Raw genomic sequence first — 18,928 nt, 5'->3', positions numbered from 1 at the left:
TACTTTGTGGATTGTTAAATACCTTACGTGATCCATATCAATATAAACCAAATGTTTGCACCGTTATACCGCCATTGTGGAATTAACCAAACAGCAGAGATCTGAAGCAAGCTGGAAAGTGATAATGTTTCAAGCACAAGAGTTGGGTAATGTAGAAAAACTAATATGGTGTCAGAAACATCTATATGGCTAAATTCCCATTGAGATATGTGAACCATGTAGATATGTTAGCGTAGTGTAGAAAATAGTTTAGTATAAATACCATACCTGCTCGAATTTAGGCCGCACCCGAATATAGGCCAAACCTTAAAAGTTATGTGCTTTTTTAAAGAAAAACATGTCCCCCCCCGAGATATGCTGCCACTCTGTCCCCAAGATGCCCCCCCCACTAGACTTACTGGTGCAGACTCCACGGGGTCTTGCGGAGCCGGCGGAGGACATCTACGCATAAAGCGTATTTAACTTCCAGTGCCGGCACTTCCGCCGTGGGAAGTACCTGCAAGGAAGATTCTTAACGTACATCGCGCAGACGTTCACCGGCTGCGGCGATGCGAGCATAAACAACCTCCGCTGCCGGCACGTCTGCCGTGGGAATTCCTGGCAAGGGATATTGTTAAAGCACATCGAGCAGACGTGCCAGCAGCGGAGGCCGTTTACGCACATCGCCGATGCCGGTAAATGTCTGTACGATGCGCTTAGACAACCTCCTGTGCCTCCACTCCCCCCCGTGGAAAGTGCCGGCAGGGGAGGCTGTCTGAGCGTATCGGAGAGTAGGATACGGGTCCCCTGCACCGCTGCGGGGGATCTGTATCCTAACCCTGCTGTCTGCCCCGGGTGTCGGGTGCTAGACCCCGAATATAGGCCACACCCCCACTTTAAAGACTTAAAGTGGGGGGAAAAAGTGCGGCCTATATTCGGGCAAATAGGGTATTTTTCTAGCAACATCCAAACATAAATCATTTAGTGGTATTTGAGTACACTGCAGACTGTTTAGGCATCATTTGGTATAGTTAATTTCAAACAATGCAGCTAAAACCTCCTAATGGACATTAGTGACTTATAATTATAAATTTATAACTATAAATAAAGCTACAGGGAGGCTCGTCTTGCTTGTCTAGCGAGTGTCCTACAGAGAACATAACATTAGTCGTAAAGTAATGTATAAACAAAAATATACGATCATTCTTTTTTACCGGCAACAAATACAACTTAAACAAATTTTTTGTTTAGTTTGCAATGATACAATCTACAATAACGTAAGGAGTGTAGATGCCAGAATATTTTTAAACTTTAATAAATTCTGACTTTTATAGTTTATAGAAGCTGACATCTCTCAAGTGAACATGGTATTTGGCCACCAACAGGGCATTACTCCTGATCTACCACTAACTTCCACTAACCTAGAATCTTGCAATGTTTTTAAGTGGAAATTAGGGACAGAAGAATCAATATAGTGGGCAAGACATGCTGAATTGAATACTACAGATGGGTTGCGCTCACTTTAACAATGCTGTGCAGGATAAAATAGGTAGTCTCAGGTGTATATATTTTGTGCCTCAAAATCTTGGCAAGTTTATACCAGCAGATGGACACATAAATGTTTAATTTATTTTGTATACAAAAAAGCGAAAAGAAACAGCTTAACAAAAGTACTTTGTAAACAAATTTACTCACACTAAACAGCTATTTCAAAAATAGACCAACACTAAAGTGTGGGCAGATTTATTTAACTTATGCCATGAAATCTTGCAAAGGTTTCATGAAGTTCAACACCAGGTAAAATAGAGGTACTGTGTTGCATGTGTCCACTTCCACAAAAAAAAAAAATAATAATAATAATGAACAAATAAAAGTTAATTTCCCCATGCTGTGCAATAATGCTGCTGTCGTTAAAACAAAACTTTGGAATAATGAATGTAGCATTGGTGTAGAGTTTTAGGATGTCATGTGTATATATTTTATTAGATTGTTGTAATAAAAGGCAATCCACTCTATTTACGGTTATATACTTATGCAATTAAATATAAATACACATAGTGGAAATGATGTTAAATAAGCAGCCAATCTGGAAAGGGGAGGTAATCTACCTACCGAGATACACATTCTTCACAAAGAAACAGGGCATGTTAGTGAAAACTTATTGAAAATATTTTTATGATGCAATACGTATAACATAATACATATTACTTCAGTGACCAATGTTAAATTTGTTTTTGGCGACAGTGGCAACTGTTTAGGAGAAGAAAGGAAAAAAAGACAGAGATAAAGAGTGGGAGACTGGACCGTTCTTTGTATAGGGCAAAAGTTGTTACATGAAGCCCATGGAGAAGAGTACTACGATTATTTTAATGCTTGCAATTTTAATTTCCAGATGCAAAAGATTTATATTTGATTGTGAGTTGCTGTCTCATCCTTAAGCACTGTCCCCATAGCAGCTGCACCAAACTCCACAAAAGTCCATGCTACCCCTCTAGTGTGATGCATTTAAGTGAACTGGATTTTATGTATTCATTGCTACACTATATGGACAAAAGTATTGGGACACCTGACCATTACACCTATAGGGACTTTTATGACATTGCATTCTCAATACATAGACATTAATATGTAGTTGGTCCCCCCCCTTTGCAGCTCTAACAGCTTCTACTCTTCTGGGAAGGCTTTCCACAAGATTTTGGAGTATTTCTGTGGGAATATTTGCCCATTCATCCAGTAGAGCATTTGTGAGGTCAGGCACTAATGTTGGACAAGAAGGCCTAGCTCACAATCTCAGTACTAGTTCATCAAATAGTGTTTGATGGGGTTGAGATCAGGGCTCTGAGCGGGCCTGTCAAGTTCCTCCACACCAAAATCATCCAACCATGTCTTTATGGACCTTGCTTTGTGCACAGTCATGCTGGAATAAAAAAAGGCCTTCCCCAAACAAAGTTGGAAGCGTAGCATTGTCCAAAATGTCTTGGTATCCTGAAGTCATTGCCGAAGTAAAGGGCCTAGCCCAACCCCTGAAAAACAGCCCCATACCATTATTTCTTCTCCACCAAACTCAGTTGGCACAATGCAGTCAGCCAGGCAGGTAATGTTCTCCTGACATCCGCCAAACCCTGACCTGCCCATCAGACTGCCAAACAGAGAAGGTGATTCAGTGCAGTATGGTTAGAGGTCCTCTTAGAGACCTCTTGAACTTATTTTAATGCCAGTGATGTTACAATGACATCACTTAGCTCACTTTATTGTTTTTTTTAAATTATTATTTATTGTATTATTTTTTTTTCTTTGTTTCATTTTTCAGCATGGAAGAAGAGTGAGAATTATAGTAGGATTTATTATTGTTTTATTACTGTGGAGCTATACACACTGCACAAAAAATATCCACAATGAGAAGCAAACAATAACAAAACAGTTTTGAGTTATAGATGATAAGGGACAAACAGATTTGACGCAGTGGATACTGCCATTTAGTGCCATTGATATTACCTTTGAAATATTACTGGAACGGCTAACTGAACGCCCCAATGTCTTCTCATTCTGAAAAACAAAGAATATTAGTTAGATTTGTTAACACAGTGTTTACGCCCACAAAACAGATACAACCAGATGCAGTGCAATCATTATATTTAATTCATAACGTCATAATATATATTTAGTTTAATTACTTACTTGCAAATGCATATAAACTATCATTAAAATATTATTATATATTTTGTGAGCTATATATGTATTTAGGGAAAGGGAACAAGACGGACAGTGTTAACATACAAAAATCGGGTAGGGGGGCTGAAAAACAAGAGAAAGATGGGGCATTAAGTGTACTGGGCACAAAAATGTAGTGACCCTGGACTCAGGGCCGCCTCCTGGCTCCACCCCTACAAGCCCCTCCCCCTTTGCCCACTCATCCCCATAGTGACTGCGAGCCGCTGCTGCGCTTCTAATGAGTCTTGATTGCTGCACGACCCAATCCAGGCAGGGCGGGCGCCTACTTTGCCTATAGGTGGCGCCCGCCCAGGCTGGATTGGGACATGCAGCAATCAAGCCAGGTGGGTAAGCACAATGAAGTGACACAAAACTGCATGCACATGCTTTTATTTTAAGTGTATGTGTCCAATACAGCATACGTATGGTTAAGCCTTGCATTGTACCATTCTCATATAATTGTAGCCCTAGCCCGGGAAAGTTCACGTGAGAGTAGCTTCAGTGCATTCCCACACAAGCTAAAGTGGTATATATGTTTGGAATTTAACCAACAGAGGGGGAAATCGATAATTGGTTGCAAAAATTTGCGGATCTTTATAAGCCTCTCAACGGAAGAATTACCAAAAATCACACCATCTTATAAAACCACAGGGCTCTGAAAGCTACTTCAGTCACTGAAAAGATGCTATTAAGTCAAGGCTGTGGTTATGTGACCTTTTCGAACACGTCTTTTCTCTTCTGTAAAAATAATCGGTACACTTCTATGTAGCCACTGTTCAGACAGATCATAGTCATTTTCTTTTGATTCAGTAGGATAAAATCTTGTATAATTTGCTCACAAAGCCTTCGTTTTAGGTCTTAAAGTTCAAGGATCGGCCATTTTTCACATTGGCCACTTTTATTTCAAGAGCAATGTCCAGCTGTTAAGTGTTACGAGATTTAACTTCCCCAATCATTAAAATGATATACAAAAATATATATTACAGTCATAGAGAAAAGGTAGAAGATCACGTCATCTTCTACCTTGTTCCTTGTTAGGTGTCACCTCTGTGGGGGTAGCTGTGTAGCAGGAGGGACCAGGGCCGGCCCAAGACATAGTGCCACCTGGGGCAAAGTTTAAAATGACGCCCTCCCTGCCGACGCCAGGGGTCATTATCTACCCTTCCTCTCCCTCCTTATCATCTACCCTATCCCCCCCCACTTTGTACTTCACTTTCCTTTTTAGCAGTCCTGTGGCGAATCTCCCTGCTCTGCCGCGGTGCGCACTGCTTTACTGCTGAGCGCCGGAAATTACGTCATATTCCGGCGCTCAGCATTACAAGCCGGCACCGAGACCGAGCTACATTCGCTGCATGCTTTGTTGTGTTATTTGTCCCACGTTTAAAAACAAACAAAATGGACATTTCTATTACTCTGCGTTCAAACCATAATGAACTGTTTCTTAGTTGCGGGTGGAAGCGAGTTTACATTTAATAGCAGCTGCCTTATAGCTAACACTGTGGGCTAAAAATACATCATGTTAAAGCTTTCTTGCCCCTAACGCAAATGTTTAATTAAGCCTGTACTTTTTCATGTAGAATCAAATGCAGATGTTGATTCTTGAACGATGCTTGACTTACGCAACACATGCAATTAACCTTGGTTAAGCACATAATTTTAATATGCTTTTAGAAACAGGCTCAAGGGAATTTAACATTACAAAAGCCAACCACTTCTTTGCAGATTTTCCATATTGAATGGTTCTTATTTATTTTACATAACACAGCAGCCTTAAAACAACATGTCTTTTTAAATTATAATTAAAACGATTATTTCTAATAACTCATTTAGGCGTAAGAGCGAATAAGAAAACTGAGCCTGATGCTATGCGTCATTAATTAAAGAGCATGATTTGATAAACCATAAATGTGTTCTCTTTAAGTATGTAATGACCATACTTACCCCTGGTCCCAACCACGCAGTAATAATTTGCTCTGTAAATAGGTTAAGCCTTATAGTCCAGTAGACACGATGTCATTTTATATCTGTATATATATATATATATGACAGATACACTTGAAGTGGATCCGGTAAATGAATACTGCAATGTTATTGACTATTATCACCAACAGACATATGATAATTATTTGCTGTGAGTCACTGAAAGGTTACTTTTTTGTTTTTTGTGGTAACTAAATCTCTAAAAAGTTTTGTCTGTTATGCGAGACTGACCCGATGAAACTGCTGATGGACTGGTTTGTATAAACATGTTTTGCTTATGTAAGGGGAATATGTAACACACTCAGGATTCTCCTTGGATGACATTAAACAATAAATAACCTATTATTCACTTTTGTTATTTGACTGTGTGAAAAACACAGGAAATATGTATATCCTGATCTAGAATTAAGCTGGCTGCATTACAGACTTTCCGAGGCCTACACAGACATGGTTATTAGTAAGTATGATGCAATATTTTAGTTAAATATTTACTACGTGTTGTTAGTTGACAATATGTACAGTACATAAAGGAAGGATGTAGCCTGCGTTTTAACCGCTTCAATCCCCTATAGACGTACCGGGACGTCCACTAAGAAACCCCTATGGACGTCCCGGTACGTCTAGGGACACATCCCTGCCGCTGCACGGGAGACCAGGCTGTTGTTTGACAGCCTGGACTCCCCCCCTGGCAGCAGAAGCCAGCGTCGCCCCAAATGAAACATAGGTCTACTAAAGCAAAATGTGAAAATTTCACGTTTGGAATCTATAACGCGCATGGTCCCGTTTGTGCCCTGTAATGTCCAGAAAACCACAAAAAAAACTAGGCATGTGGGGTATTTCCGTAATCAGGAGAGGCGGCTGAACAATTTAGGATAGATTTCTCTGCCATAACACATACCCTGTACAAAAAATCCTAAGAATACTACAAAATACTAAGACGCGTTGGTGAAAAAAGTGCAGGAACTAATTTCTGTGGCCACCTTTGACAGTGATTGGTGGCCAAATACCTGCATGTAGAGTGCCCAAATACCCATGATAGGATAGCCTGGATTGTCTGCTTTACAGAAATATATACCTTTGTGGGTGTTTTTGTTTTATTTGTTTAAAATTAGAGTTGCAGTAAAAATTTAACGGCTTTGTATAAAGTAATGTACACCTTATAGTATGTTGCCTATATGTGTTGGGAAAATATGGAAAATCTATATAAATTAGGTATTTCTGAAATCAGGACACCTGAATTGGTAAATCTGGATGGAATTTTCTGTCTCTTTACCTAATGTTGTGAGGATTCAGAGGGAAAATGTAAAAAAACTTAGATGTTTTTTTCAAATTTTTGCTAGTTTTTACTAAATTTCTAATTCTAAATTTTCAGCTAATCATCCAACTATGGTATCAAAAGAAAGCTCTATCTCTCCTTGAATAAAACGATATATAGTTTATATGGGTACACTATTCACAGGAAAAGAGAATCATCGCTGAACCGACATAGCGCAAAAATTGCAAAATTGCTCCGGGCTTTGAGGTACCAAAAACCCCTGGGATTGAAGGGGTTAAATAAAGTATTTTATAAGATGGTAAACACATTTTTACAGTTTATGCAACGTATGCATTTTTCATGATTCTATTTCACACCTTGGATAAACTCCAAGTCACTGGTGACTGCTGTTGGTACAGATAACGCTAGTGGACTGGTAGGGGCATTTCCTATTTGGGTTCCAATTCCAATTCAATGCTTTTCAACTATTTGTTCAACAATATTAATCAGGGATTTAACCCTATACTCTATAAATATACGCTGATCAGCCATACTACCGTATTTGCTCGATTATAAGACGACCCTGATTATAAGACGACCCCCCAAAATCTAAATATTAATTTAGGAAAAAAACAAAAAGCCTGAATATAAGACTACCCTATAGGAAAAAAAGTTTTACTAGTAAATATTAATTCATGTAAACAATATTTTCATATTTAATAAAAGCTATGATTGAGAAAAATATATATTTTTTTATTTCCTTTTATTTATTTCCTTTTATTTGCCAACCAGCCCCCCCAGTTATGCACATCTGCCCCCAGGGTTGCCACTCTGCCCCCAGAAATGCCTTATACCCCCTATTTGCCACTCTATATAATATATGCCCAGAGTGGCATATAGGGGGTTAAAATGCATATCATGGGGCAGAGTGGCATATAGGGGGTTAAAAGGCATTTCTGGAGATATATATATAACTGCTAACAGCAATCACACCCCTATCAAGCCAAGGCAGCCAGTACATGCTGGAACCTAGGATGATAGGAGTGTGAGTACAGCCTCCCTATGCCATGCTACCACCACCACCCTTACACATCCATACTAACACACACTCATTCACAAACATTTAAATACTCATTCATTCCATTAATCACATATACACACACACGCTCAAACCCCCCAGCCCCCCACCCCCTTACCTGAACTGCTGATCTCTCACTCAAGACTTCTGCAGGGGCCCGCTGTGCGTGCAACTTCTCTGGCCCCGCCCCCAGAGGAAGGAGGGGGGAGGCAGAGTTTTGTGACACGCAGCTAGCTTCTTGTTCTCCTGCTGCTCGCGACCAAAGCCCGGTAAGTAGCATGGCCCCACCGGACATTTTGAGGTCTGATTAGTAGACGACCTCGATTATAAGACGAGGGGTATTTTTCAGAGCATTTGCTCTGAAAAAAACCTCGTCTTATAATCGAGCAAATACGGTATTATGACCACTGGTAACAGGTAACGTGGGTGGGATTTATTAGGCAGCACGCGAACGCCTTAAAGTTGATGTGTTAGAAGCAGGAAAAATGGGTAAGTATAAGGATCTGAGCAACTTTGACAAGGGCCAAGTTGTGATGGCTAGATGACTGAGTCAGAGCATCTGCAAAAATTGCAGCTCTTGTTCGGTTTTCCTGGTCTGCAGTGGCCAGTAAAAGCAATCCAAGGAAGGAAAAGCGACGAACCAGCGACAGGGTCATGGTCATCCAAGGCTCATTGATGCACATGGGAGGTGGTAATGTGATCAAATCCAACAGAAGAGCTACTATAGCTCAAATTGCTGAAAATGTTTATTCTGGTTCTGAAAGGTGTCAGAACACACAGCGCATTGCAATTTGTTGCAATTTGTAGCTACAGACCAGTCAGTGTGCCCATGCTGACCCCTGTCCACTGCCAAACACACCTACAATGGGCACATGAGCCTAAGAGCTGGACCACGGAAAGGTAACCTGGTCTGATGAATCATGTTTTCTTTTACATGTGATCGTTGCTCACTTTCTAAGCTTGCTTAATGTCATGATGTGCCAGGCACGTCATTGGTCATTAACTGTTTTTGCATGACGTGCCTGGCCCGTAAAAGGTCGCTAAGAGGTTAAAAATAGCTGGAGTGTTGTTTTAGTAACCACGGCTCTATATTTTTTCCTCATTGGCAGCATAGTTATTGAGTGAGTGTACCATCATGTCCCCTACCCGATGGGCTCCTATGCCTTTGTATTTACACAATTATTTTGCACACCGAGTTGTGTGTCACACAATCAGTGCCAGTGTCCAATCTCCAGCAGGTTTCCAGGTCACAATTATAGACCTAAAGAGTGCCATGGTGGGTAGGTGAGTACTGAAAATATTTCGGTAAGTAAACAATTTTTGGGGTTTAGGGTAAACCGTTAAATATATATATACTACTTACATACTATATGCTTTTTTAAGAAAAATATTATAGAGGATGGTGGGAAATTTAAAGTACTCTAATTGTTTTTTTTATATATCATATATTAACGTCTCATTCCATTGAGCAATTTTTCTGCTCTGCAACTTTCCATGAATGAAAACTTTTGCAATTATGCTAGCTAAACATTCTGTATGCTGTATGTTATAATCAAATAAGCAAATAATCTAGGCTTACACGTGAGAGCTGTAACAATCCTTAATGTGGGTCACTGAAACTGTCACATTGATAAAGCAGGATTTCAATATGGACATGGTGATTTAATTGTCAAAGTTATTGTTTTGTGTCCATTAACCCACTGCATGCAAATTTACACATGAAATTATATCATTCAGATATACACTATGTGACAAAATTATGTGGACACTTGGCCACCACACCTATATGAGCTTGTTAGACATCCCATTCTAAAACCATGAGCATTAATAAGGAGTTCCCTTCCCCTCTCTTTGAGGTTATAACTGCCTCTACTCTTATGGGTACTCTCTCCACAAGATTTTGAAGTGTGTCTCTATGAACTGCTCCCCATGCAGCCAAAAGAGCATTTATGAGGTCAGGCAATGATGTTGAAAAAAGGCCCGGCTCACAATCAGCATTCCAATTCATCCCATTGGTGTTTAAAGGGTTTAAGGTCTGAGCTGGATTTCTGCGGGCATTGTTATGATTATACCAGGTTTGACCCAGAGATCGCCGGGTAAGCACTGCTTCTCCGGTTCTCCGGGTCAAGACCCGAATCCTCTGGGTCGCGGGAGCGGGGTCTTGACGCTCCCTGTCCATTTTTCCTTTAAATGGGGGTGTTTTCCCACTGCCATCAGCAGGAACGCCCCCGACATCACGGGACCGCCCACTGTCACGGAACAGCCCAAGGGAAGGCTCCGGGTAGCCGGAGCCCAGAAGTTTCCAGGTATGGTTATGATGGAACAAGAAAAAGCCTTCCCCAAACTGGTGACACTAAGCATACAATTGTCTAAAATTGTCTTTGTATGCTATAACAGCAACAATGCCCTTCGCTGGAACTAAAGGGCCTCACCCAAACCTTGAAAAACTGCCCTAGACCATTATACCTCCTCCACTAAAATTTACAACAGGCACTATGCATTCGGGTATGTAGCGTTCTCCTGGCAACCGATAAACTCAGATTCATCATTGAATGCGACATAGAAATTTAGCAAGTGATGACAGATAAGAACCATTCCGCCCATCTAGTCTGCCCAACCTCTGAATACTTTCCTTAGTCCCTGGCTATATCTAGCCCAGCCTATGCCTATGCCATGCTACTATGCCCTCATGTTGATTCCATTTAAGCATTTAAATATTTCTATCATATCCTCCATGTCATGTCTTTCTTCCAAGCTATACATGTTAAGATCCTTTAACCTTTCCTGGTAAGTTTTATCAAGTACAGATATGAACATTCTCCATTGACTACAACCCTTTTTTGTCTGTCACTGCCACTGCCTAATCCATTCAACAATATTAGGATCAAAAACTCAGATTGCAGTTTATTAATAAATCTTCTATAGTGTCAAAAGCCTTACTGAAATCTAGATATGTCAACTGCACCACCTTGATCAATAAGATTAGTCTAACACGATCTTCCTGAAGTAAACCCACATTGTCTTTGATCTTGAAACTCATGCGATTTTAGATGTTTATCAATCCTAATTTCCCCACTACCGATGTAAGACTCACAGGCCTGTAGTTGTTTACCTCTCCATACTGCCTCTCTTGTGAATGGGCACAACATTCACTAATTTCTAATATTCTGTGACTACATTTGTTAACAAGGATTGGTTAAATAAACCTGTTAACAGTTTTGCTAGTACACCATCAAGATCTTTTAATAACTGGGTGTATCCCATCAGGCCCCATGAACATACCTGGGAACTTCTTAGCTCCGGCTACCCAGAGCTTTCCCTTGTGGGACGCGGCCAGGACTGTACGCTGCTGTCAGCAGGTGTTCCCTCTGCGTTCCCGCTGTCAGTGGGCGTTCCTGCTGACAACACAGGAAACACACACACCAGGACAGGCTCTGGCACCCACATCTGAATGGGCTAAGCTACAACAATAAAAACAGCAATAACAAAAAAGTGTTGCCCCCCCTTTGTGTTTTTGCCCCTTTGCGTATCACCCCCAGCCAGCACTATGTGTATTTATGCCCCCAGCCTTTTATGTAATGGCCCCAGCTAGCTGCCACCCTTGTGAACTGATGCCTCCAGCACAAATTAAATGCTGTCCTGCAACTAGCCAGATGTACATCCCCAATACTGCAGGCCAGCACCCCCTTGTGAATTAATGCCCCCATACCCTTGCATATTGCTCCCAACCTTAGTATCATGTCAGCCCTGGCACCCAGATTGCATCCACATGACCTGCCCAATACCTATATTGGAAGAATAGGACTTGCCATTTTTGCCCCCAAAGATGCCTGTGGCATCCTAGCCTCAAACAGCCACCGTGCAGCATCCTAGCCTCAGACAACCTCACTGTGCCATGCTTTCCCCTTACACATCCATGCTATCACACACATATTCATTAATTTACTCATTCACATATACCCATTCATTCACTCCTTCATTCACAGATACTCCTTCACTCACAGATACTCCTTCATTCCCTCAATCATGCATATTTGTTCATACATACTTTCAGCATTTGCCAGCCATAGTCTGAGTGTGCATGGCCTACTGCTTCCTGGCTGAGCTGTTGCTACTCCTAGACACTTCCACTTCCACTTTACAACAATAGCACTTACAGTTGACAAGGGAAGATCTAGCAGGGCACAAGTTTCAGGAACTGACATGACAGTGCCACTGAGCACTTAAGTATGACTTAATCCAATGTTTGTCTATGAAGATGGCATGCCTACATATACATATAAGGAAATCAGGGTGTTTGGCTTGTAAATTACAATACAATAACAGAGCCAGAACTCATACAAATCGCTAATATGCAGCTGTGTGAAAGTATTATATTATGCACAAACTACAACTGTTTTAAAAAGAAAACAGCATAGTATTATTAAAAATATATTTTTATATACTTGATACTAGTAATAAAAAGGGTGATAACCCCCCTTAACATATGCTGTGGTTTATTACTAAACATGTACCCAGGTTAAAATCTGTGAGTTGCACTTTACTTATTATCTAATTATTGTACATGTTTAATTCAAATATTAGAAGTACAAGACAGAATTAAAAAAAAAATGTTGCTAATTGACCTTTTGTTCATAGTTTTCCCAGTGCATTTTTTTAGTAAGCTGCCTCAATATCTTATTAATCTTTAGGAAAATTGTTTTGCCCTTATCATTAAAGTTAACAGTTAAATCTGGGCCCACATGGGCCGCAATATAAATTGGGAGTTTTGTCTGTAAAGCCATTATAACAATCATCTATTGATGGGTTAGCAATTTTTACAATATGTACTTCATTTTGCTATAAGAAGGATCTATAAAACACAAATTTATATTTAGAAATAGAAAATGCAAAATCAGGAAAATTGGGAAGACTAGATGGGCCAAACAGTTCTTATCTGCCATCATTTGTTTTTAATGAATTCTCCTGAAGTTCACATAATACCTGTAGATAGGATATTGGATCCCCATGTTGCTCATGTACATTATCACTGGCGCAGTGTCCTGGATTGGATCCATGGAGTAATAGTGTCTGAGTTTTTGTGATTGATTAAAACCTCATTTGTATTCCTTGTCAAACAGCAATAAATACCAAGCTTTTCTTGCAATGATTTATCAGTTTGCATACACATTAAGGAATAACCCCAAGGTTCATTAAAACACAGAAGTTCTTGGTTTTGGTACTTGGATATCTATTCTCCATTACTGTAACCAAAGCACATTACTTTGCACTTAGGCTCAATAAAGATGATCATCCGGTATTGATTTACCCATTTACAGTGCCCCTTGGAAAGATCTGTACATCCTTTTTTTGGTTTCGTCTGAAAGGAACACCTTTTGGGAGAATTAGTGATGACAGTGTAATTTATTACCATACCCAAAAGAAAATTAATGCAGTTTCAAACACTGACTCTTTTCAGTCAGCATTGTCTTGAATTACACATCTAAAGTGATGTATTTTTACATTTTGACTACTAATGGCCCGTTAAATTATACAACATTCTTTATAAAAATTGATATGTGGCTAAACAAGACTTCTTACATGCCAACAATAAATGTGATTATGTTTTATTTTAAAAAAAAAACAAAAGATGACATTATTTTTACTTCTTCTACTTCTTCCTCTGTAAACACAGCTGTTTTACATGTCACCATATTTCTCTTGGCTAACAAAGGTCCCTCACCTTCATCTTCTTCTATAAAAACAGAACAGAAGTATTTATTTAGGCAGTCAGCTAGATCTTTATCCTCGTATATGTAACTCCCTTTATTTGTCTTTAGTTTAATTATTCCTGGTTTATGTTTTCTTCTCTTATTTATGTATCTAAAAAAGTTTTTATCACCCTCTGATAACCCAGCAATTTTCTCCTCAGTGTGTGCCTTGGCGCATCTAATAATGTGATTTGTTATTCTGCTCTATATTTGCTTGTTTAGATTTTTCCATTGCTATCCTGATCCCACCATTCCTTTCCCAACTTCCCAAAGCTAAGCCCTGCCCTGAAATTACTCTAAACTGCCCTTCCCAGCAGCTTCACATAAACAGACAAACATATTGGGCTGAGTCCAGAACTAGCTTCCCTAAACCTAGTAACCCTACTTACCCAGCTTTGTGCTCTTGAAACCTTCTTTGTCCCATCTCTCCTCTCACCAGCACTGACCCTAACCAGTGCTTGCTCAGTGCTCTCTCCATATTGTCAATGTCCCTCTGTGTTGTCAGTTGCTCTCACAGATCCACTATCTTGGATTCCATGTAGGCTACTTGCTCACACTTGTCACAACAATACAGCTTATGGGGCACTTGCTCCAGGAGTGCATGCATGTGGCAAAATGTGTACTGAGTAGCATTACCCAGTACAGTATCCCAAAAAACAAAACAATTTAGATAAAGTAATGAATGTAAGTGAACAATTTTTACTTCTCCCTTCTTCGTGTTTTTCAACTCCTTCCTGGCAACTCCACACTTAGCAGTTTTGCACTTAGATGATTGGTACTTGTCTGGATCACCAATGCTCAGAATTGGCCTTGCAGCTCTGTTAAAATAGAAAGCAAACAAGACTTCCAAAAGCCTCTAGATGTATGCAGTTTGCAAAAACAGCATTGGTTTACTGCAGGGAGATCTTGTTAAACTAACTTATTTTTGACTGGATAACTAAAATAATACACCAAGGAGGAGCAACAGATATAAATGTATTTCAGTATTGCATTTAGCACTGTCCCCCATAAAAGACTTATAAATAAATTGCAGTGTTTGGATGTTAAAATAATTGAATGGATGAGACAATGGTTGAGTGACAGAAGACAGAAGCTTGAGGTTAATGGTGTATATTTGAAGCAAGGCCTTGCTACCGGTGGGGTACCTCAGGGAGCAGTATTGGCACCCATGCATTTTTTATATTTTTATTAGCAATAATACAACAGGTCTTAATGCAAAGGTATGTCTTTTTGCAGGCAATACAAAGTTATGTAACAGAGTAGGCATTCCTGGTTGTGTAAGCCGAATGGCAGGCAGTAAATTAGAAGAATGGTTAAGGGTGTGGCCGCTGCAGTTTAATGTTGATAAATGTAAAATAATGGACTTGGGACATACAAATCCTAAAGTAGTATAGAGCATTGGGGCACTGTTCTGTCAATGACAACAGAAGAGATAGACTTGGTAGTTATTATTTATGGCATTAGAGTGTTGGAAAAAGCATGTATGGTGCAGGGTCGTATAGGTAAAGGAATAAGTAGCAAAAAGAGAGAGGTAGTTATGTCTCTGGTCAGACCTCATCTATCTGAATGGTTCTTATCTGCCAACAAATTTTAAGTTTCTATGTAATGCTACAGTTCATCCAAGCCTTGCCCATGTATATGTATGTGTATGTGTATGTGTTTGTGTGTTTCACTTTGTATCTTATTTTTTCTAGTTTTCTCGGAAAGTCCTATGGTCAGAAGGTAAGCCTATGCCTTGTCTATATTCTCTGTTCTTCTCTTATCTATGGTCAAACATTCTGTTAATGACCAAATGCATTTTGTAGACAAGACAAACTGCACAGCATGATATTTATGCTGCTGTATTTTTCATTTTATCTTTCATACTTAATATTTCTTCCAGCTAATACATGCTTCATATACTATCCTAGTCCTCAAGTAAAGAGTAGGGAAAGAAATATCAAATTATTTGTTCTGCAGAATATATTTATTTAGTGGTTTTACCCAGAGATCCCTCATCCTGAGATTAAGAAATAGATGTCTCCTTAGAGTACAACACAGACTGCAGTGTTACCATGGTAACTTCAGACCTCCGACTTAAGGAAAACAATGGTTTTTGATACTAAAAATTAAAAAACAAAACAGGAAAACAGTGTAAACACATCTTGGTATGTTGTGGATCTTTCGGGTTTATAAGACATGGACATACTTTCAACTTTCTTAACAAGCTAACCATGAGAATTAGTCCATCACAAAGACTGGTAAATGCAACAACCACGACATGTCAAGAGGTAAAAGTAGTTTCAACTGTTCTGTACTAACTAGGATGCTTAGCTTTTGTACATTAGTATTACTGCGTTATGGGGATATAATTGCCTTCTAATATTTTGCATGGATAAGAGGGAAATACAGGTTGATTCTAGGTGTGCTGATGCCCTCACCCAGCAGCGCTGCAAATTATGATCACCCTATATAATTTGATAAATATTAGTAACCCATGTGTTGTAGAGAATTTGACTGTAACTGGAGTATGTGTCTACATACCTGATGCTTCAACTAAAACCACTTGAGTATAATTTTATAATGTGTCGCCATCTTGACTACCCATAAAATAAAGCAATGGATTAAAAAGTTAGCACTTGCCTTAACACCATCATTTAACCTTCAGAGCTACTTGTATCCCATGAGCATTTGTGATTCCCATAACATGTTTCAGTTGTCAGAGCAAAAGCAGTCAAGTGAACGCTGTGCGTGTGTAATGTGAAGTCTCAAGAAGAGCTGCAAACACTGGGGCTCACAGTTAAACAGCATTTTGTCTGGAAGGTTTAACCTTCATACTGCCTTTCCTTGTTTCAGGTGTTCTGTCTCCCCTCTGCACACACTATTGGCAGTTCTTAACACAACACATACTTATAGAGTCATGGTTTAAATGTTTGGTTTCTCAGGGCAGGGCATTCATCGAAGGTCCAACTATAGTGCACTTCGTTTTACGCCCATCCAGTGTGAACAAAACTGGTAAAGGAAACATGTCCTTTTCGTGCGTGTTGGATTTGCCAGTAGTCCCAAATGGACAGGCTGCTGGACTGCCTCAGCATATTGATCACTGATCGCTGTTTTGGACTAATTGTTTTTGTGCACAAGTAACAATAAACAAAAGGGTTGATAATACCCTCTATTTCATTGAAAGATAAAAGAATGGATGGATTTCCAATTGCTGGATTAAGGTGTCTAAAATTCTGGAATTCAAGTGCTTACTATAGAGGCTTTGAACATAACAGCAATGAGCCACCTATATCTTCTGCCTTTTAAATTGTCATATAATTGGACCACTTTGTTCTTAAAATGGACACAGGCATATAGCTGTAGTTATGTAACACCTACAAGCCACCCACAGTTACTGTGTAGACAGGTAGGGGTGAACAGGTTTGAGGATATAGAAATTACACTTTCATTCAATGCATGAAATCATGCATATCATTTATTAACCAAAACAAAATACATGGATAATAACCAGCTGAAATACGAATACAACAGATTTACATCCCTTCCTGTACTGGAGACCCTCAAGCTCTGCTTCACAGTGCGAGACAAGCACCATCCATTGCTTCGAGTCTCAACATTGCTGGAAGGGTCCCGCTTATATATCTTTTATTAATACCTAAAACCATATTTAAGGGTAACTGTTCCATAAGTATTCATTCAGAAACCTTGAACGTCTCTTTCTCTACACATTCCAATTCTGCCAATAGGACACTAAATAGAGGGCTTACAGAGAAAGCACTCACCTCCGAGCCAACTGCCCTAGCCAAGACTTCATGAACATTTCAGAGAGAAGTGAGAAAGTTGGCCATAAGTATCTAAAAACCAGACACTGCTTTTGTAAGAACAGTATTCATGCTGTGCTCTATAAACTGCCGCGCATCTACACTGCCTTTACGGAAATTTGGACATCTTAAAATATAGTGTTAGAACTCTTGTGTTTAAAGGTTTTTGTCTCTCTGTGTGTATATATAATGATGGACCCATGGGTTCCCCAGCTAGTGTGCTCCTTGGTTAATAATTTTATTTTTGTCTTTATCTCAAATACCACTTTCTGCAAGACAGGAGGAGTCACAGTTTTTTTTTACTGCATTACGACCCTATGGGTCTATGGGATACAAGTTTGCAGGAGACCTGATGTTCAAATTGTACTATTCATTAAGAAAGGCCAACACTGGCAGGTTCCTCCTTCTAGAAGACCTGAGCTGCCTCTACATAATGCAAAGAGACTTTCTAGAAATGTTGATGAATTAATGACACCGCGCCAGCCAAGCTCTTCCTGTAACAGAAGCTTATTGGGGATTGGCCTTCATACTGTATAATGGAGTCAAGAAACTGAAGCCACATCTCTCCTACCAATTCTCCTCCTATTAAATAAACCCCAAACATGCTGTACCTAAATATCAATATGTAACAGTTTCTAAGGTTTATTCACTAATGGGCATTGTTACAATTCATGTCACCAAGTTAATAACTTGGCAGGGTACCACTGCTTATAATTAATCAGTTCTTGGCCATTTACCAAGCCTGTCAGCAAGAAATCATAATGCAAGCTCTTGGAGGACTGAGGGGTAGCTGATGTGAAGCAGATCAACTTAGGCAGAAAATGTGTTGTGTTTTACCCATGTTTATTTAAAACATTGTGATCTAAATACTATAAACTCACTGTATAGTGCTACCACACATATCAGAACTATAGTAACAAATGATCAGTTTTGATATTTATATATACAGAACAAGTAAGTGAGAAAAAGTAACTTCCTGATCACAGCTCTCCATCTTTCCCAATCCCCATTACTGCTATCACTCTTACAGGTCTCCATTTCTCTCTCTGTCTCTCTCTCCATGACAGCTCTCCTACGCCTCCAATTCTCACAGTTTACCCTTTTCTGATCTCCCTCTATCACAGCTTTCTCTACATCGGTCCTCCCCTTCCTTCTCCCTTTTACCTCCCGGATTATGTGACTCTGCTGGTCGCCTTGGTTACCAGGGCAACCGGGAGCAGGAGTGGTGCAGCATCGACCCTTGATTCAGGCACCCCAGGCAGCTGCCTAGATCACCTGGTACTGTGACCAGCCTTGTGGGTTCTAAACTCTTGATTTTAAATATGATGCCTAGTAGCCTAAAATTTAATTTGCTATGGGTAGATCAGGACAT

At 39.7% G+C, this 18,928-nt stretch overlaps 1 protein-coding gene across 5 annotated transcripts in view; it reads right to left on the bottom strand.

The window, feature by feature from the left end:
* MARCHF8 (membrane associated ring-CH-type finger 8) overlaps nt 1-18,928 on the bottom strand; it is a 169,378-nt gene that overhangs the window by 11,406 nt on the left and 139,044 nt on the right. For all 5 annotated transcript variants that reach the window (XM_053451310.1, XM_053451308.1, XM_053451312.1 and 2 more), the window contains one exon: nt 3,475-3,525. In XM_053451310.1, the coding sequence (XP_053307285.1) occupies nt 3,475-3,525 (51 nt within the window). The remainder of the gene's footprint in view (nt 1-3,474; nt 3,526-18,928) is intronic.

The sequence above is a fragment of the Spea bombifrons genome, chromosome 11 (genome assembly GCF_027358695.1).
Source record: "Spea bombifrons isolate aSpeBom1 chromosome 11, aSpeBom1.2.pri, whole genome shotgun sequence".
Lineage (NCBI taxonomy): Eukaryota > Metazoa > Chordata > Amphibia > Anura > Pelobatidae > Spea > Spea bombifrons.
Note: the sequence above shows the minus strand (reverse complement) of the source record. Positions and strands in the feature narration are given on the sequence as shown.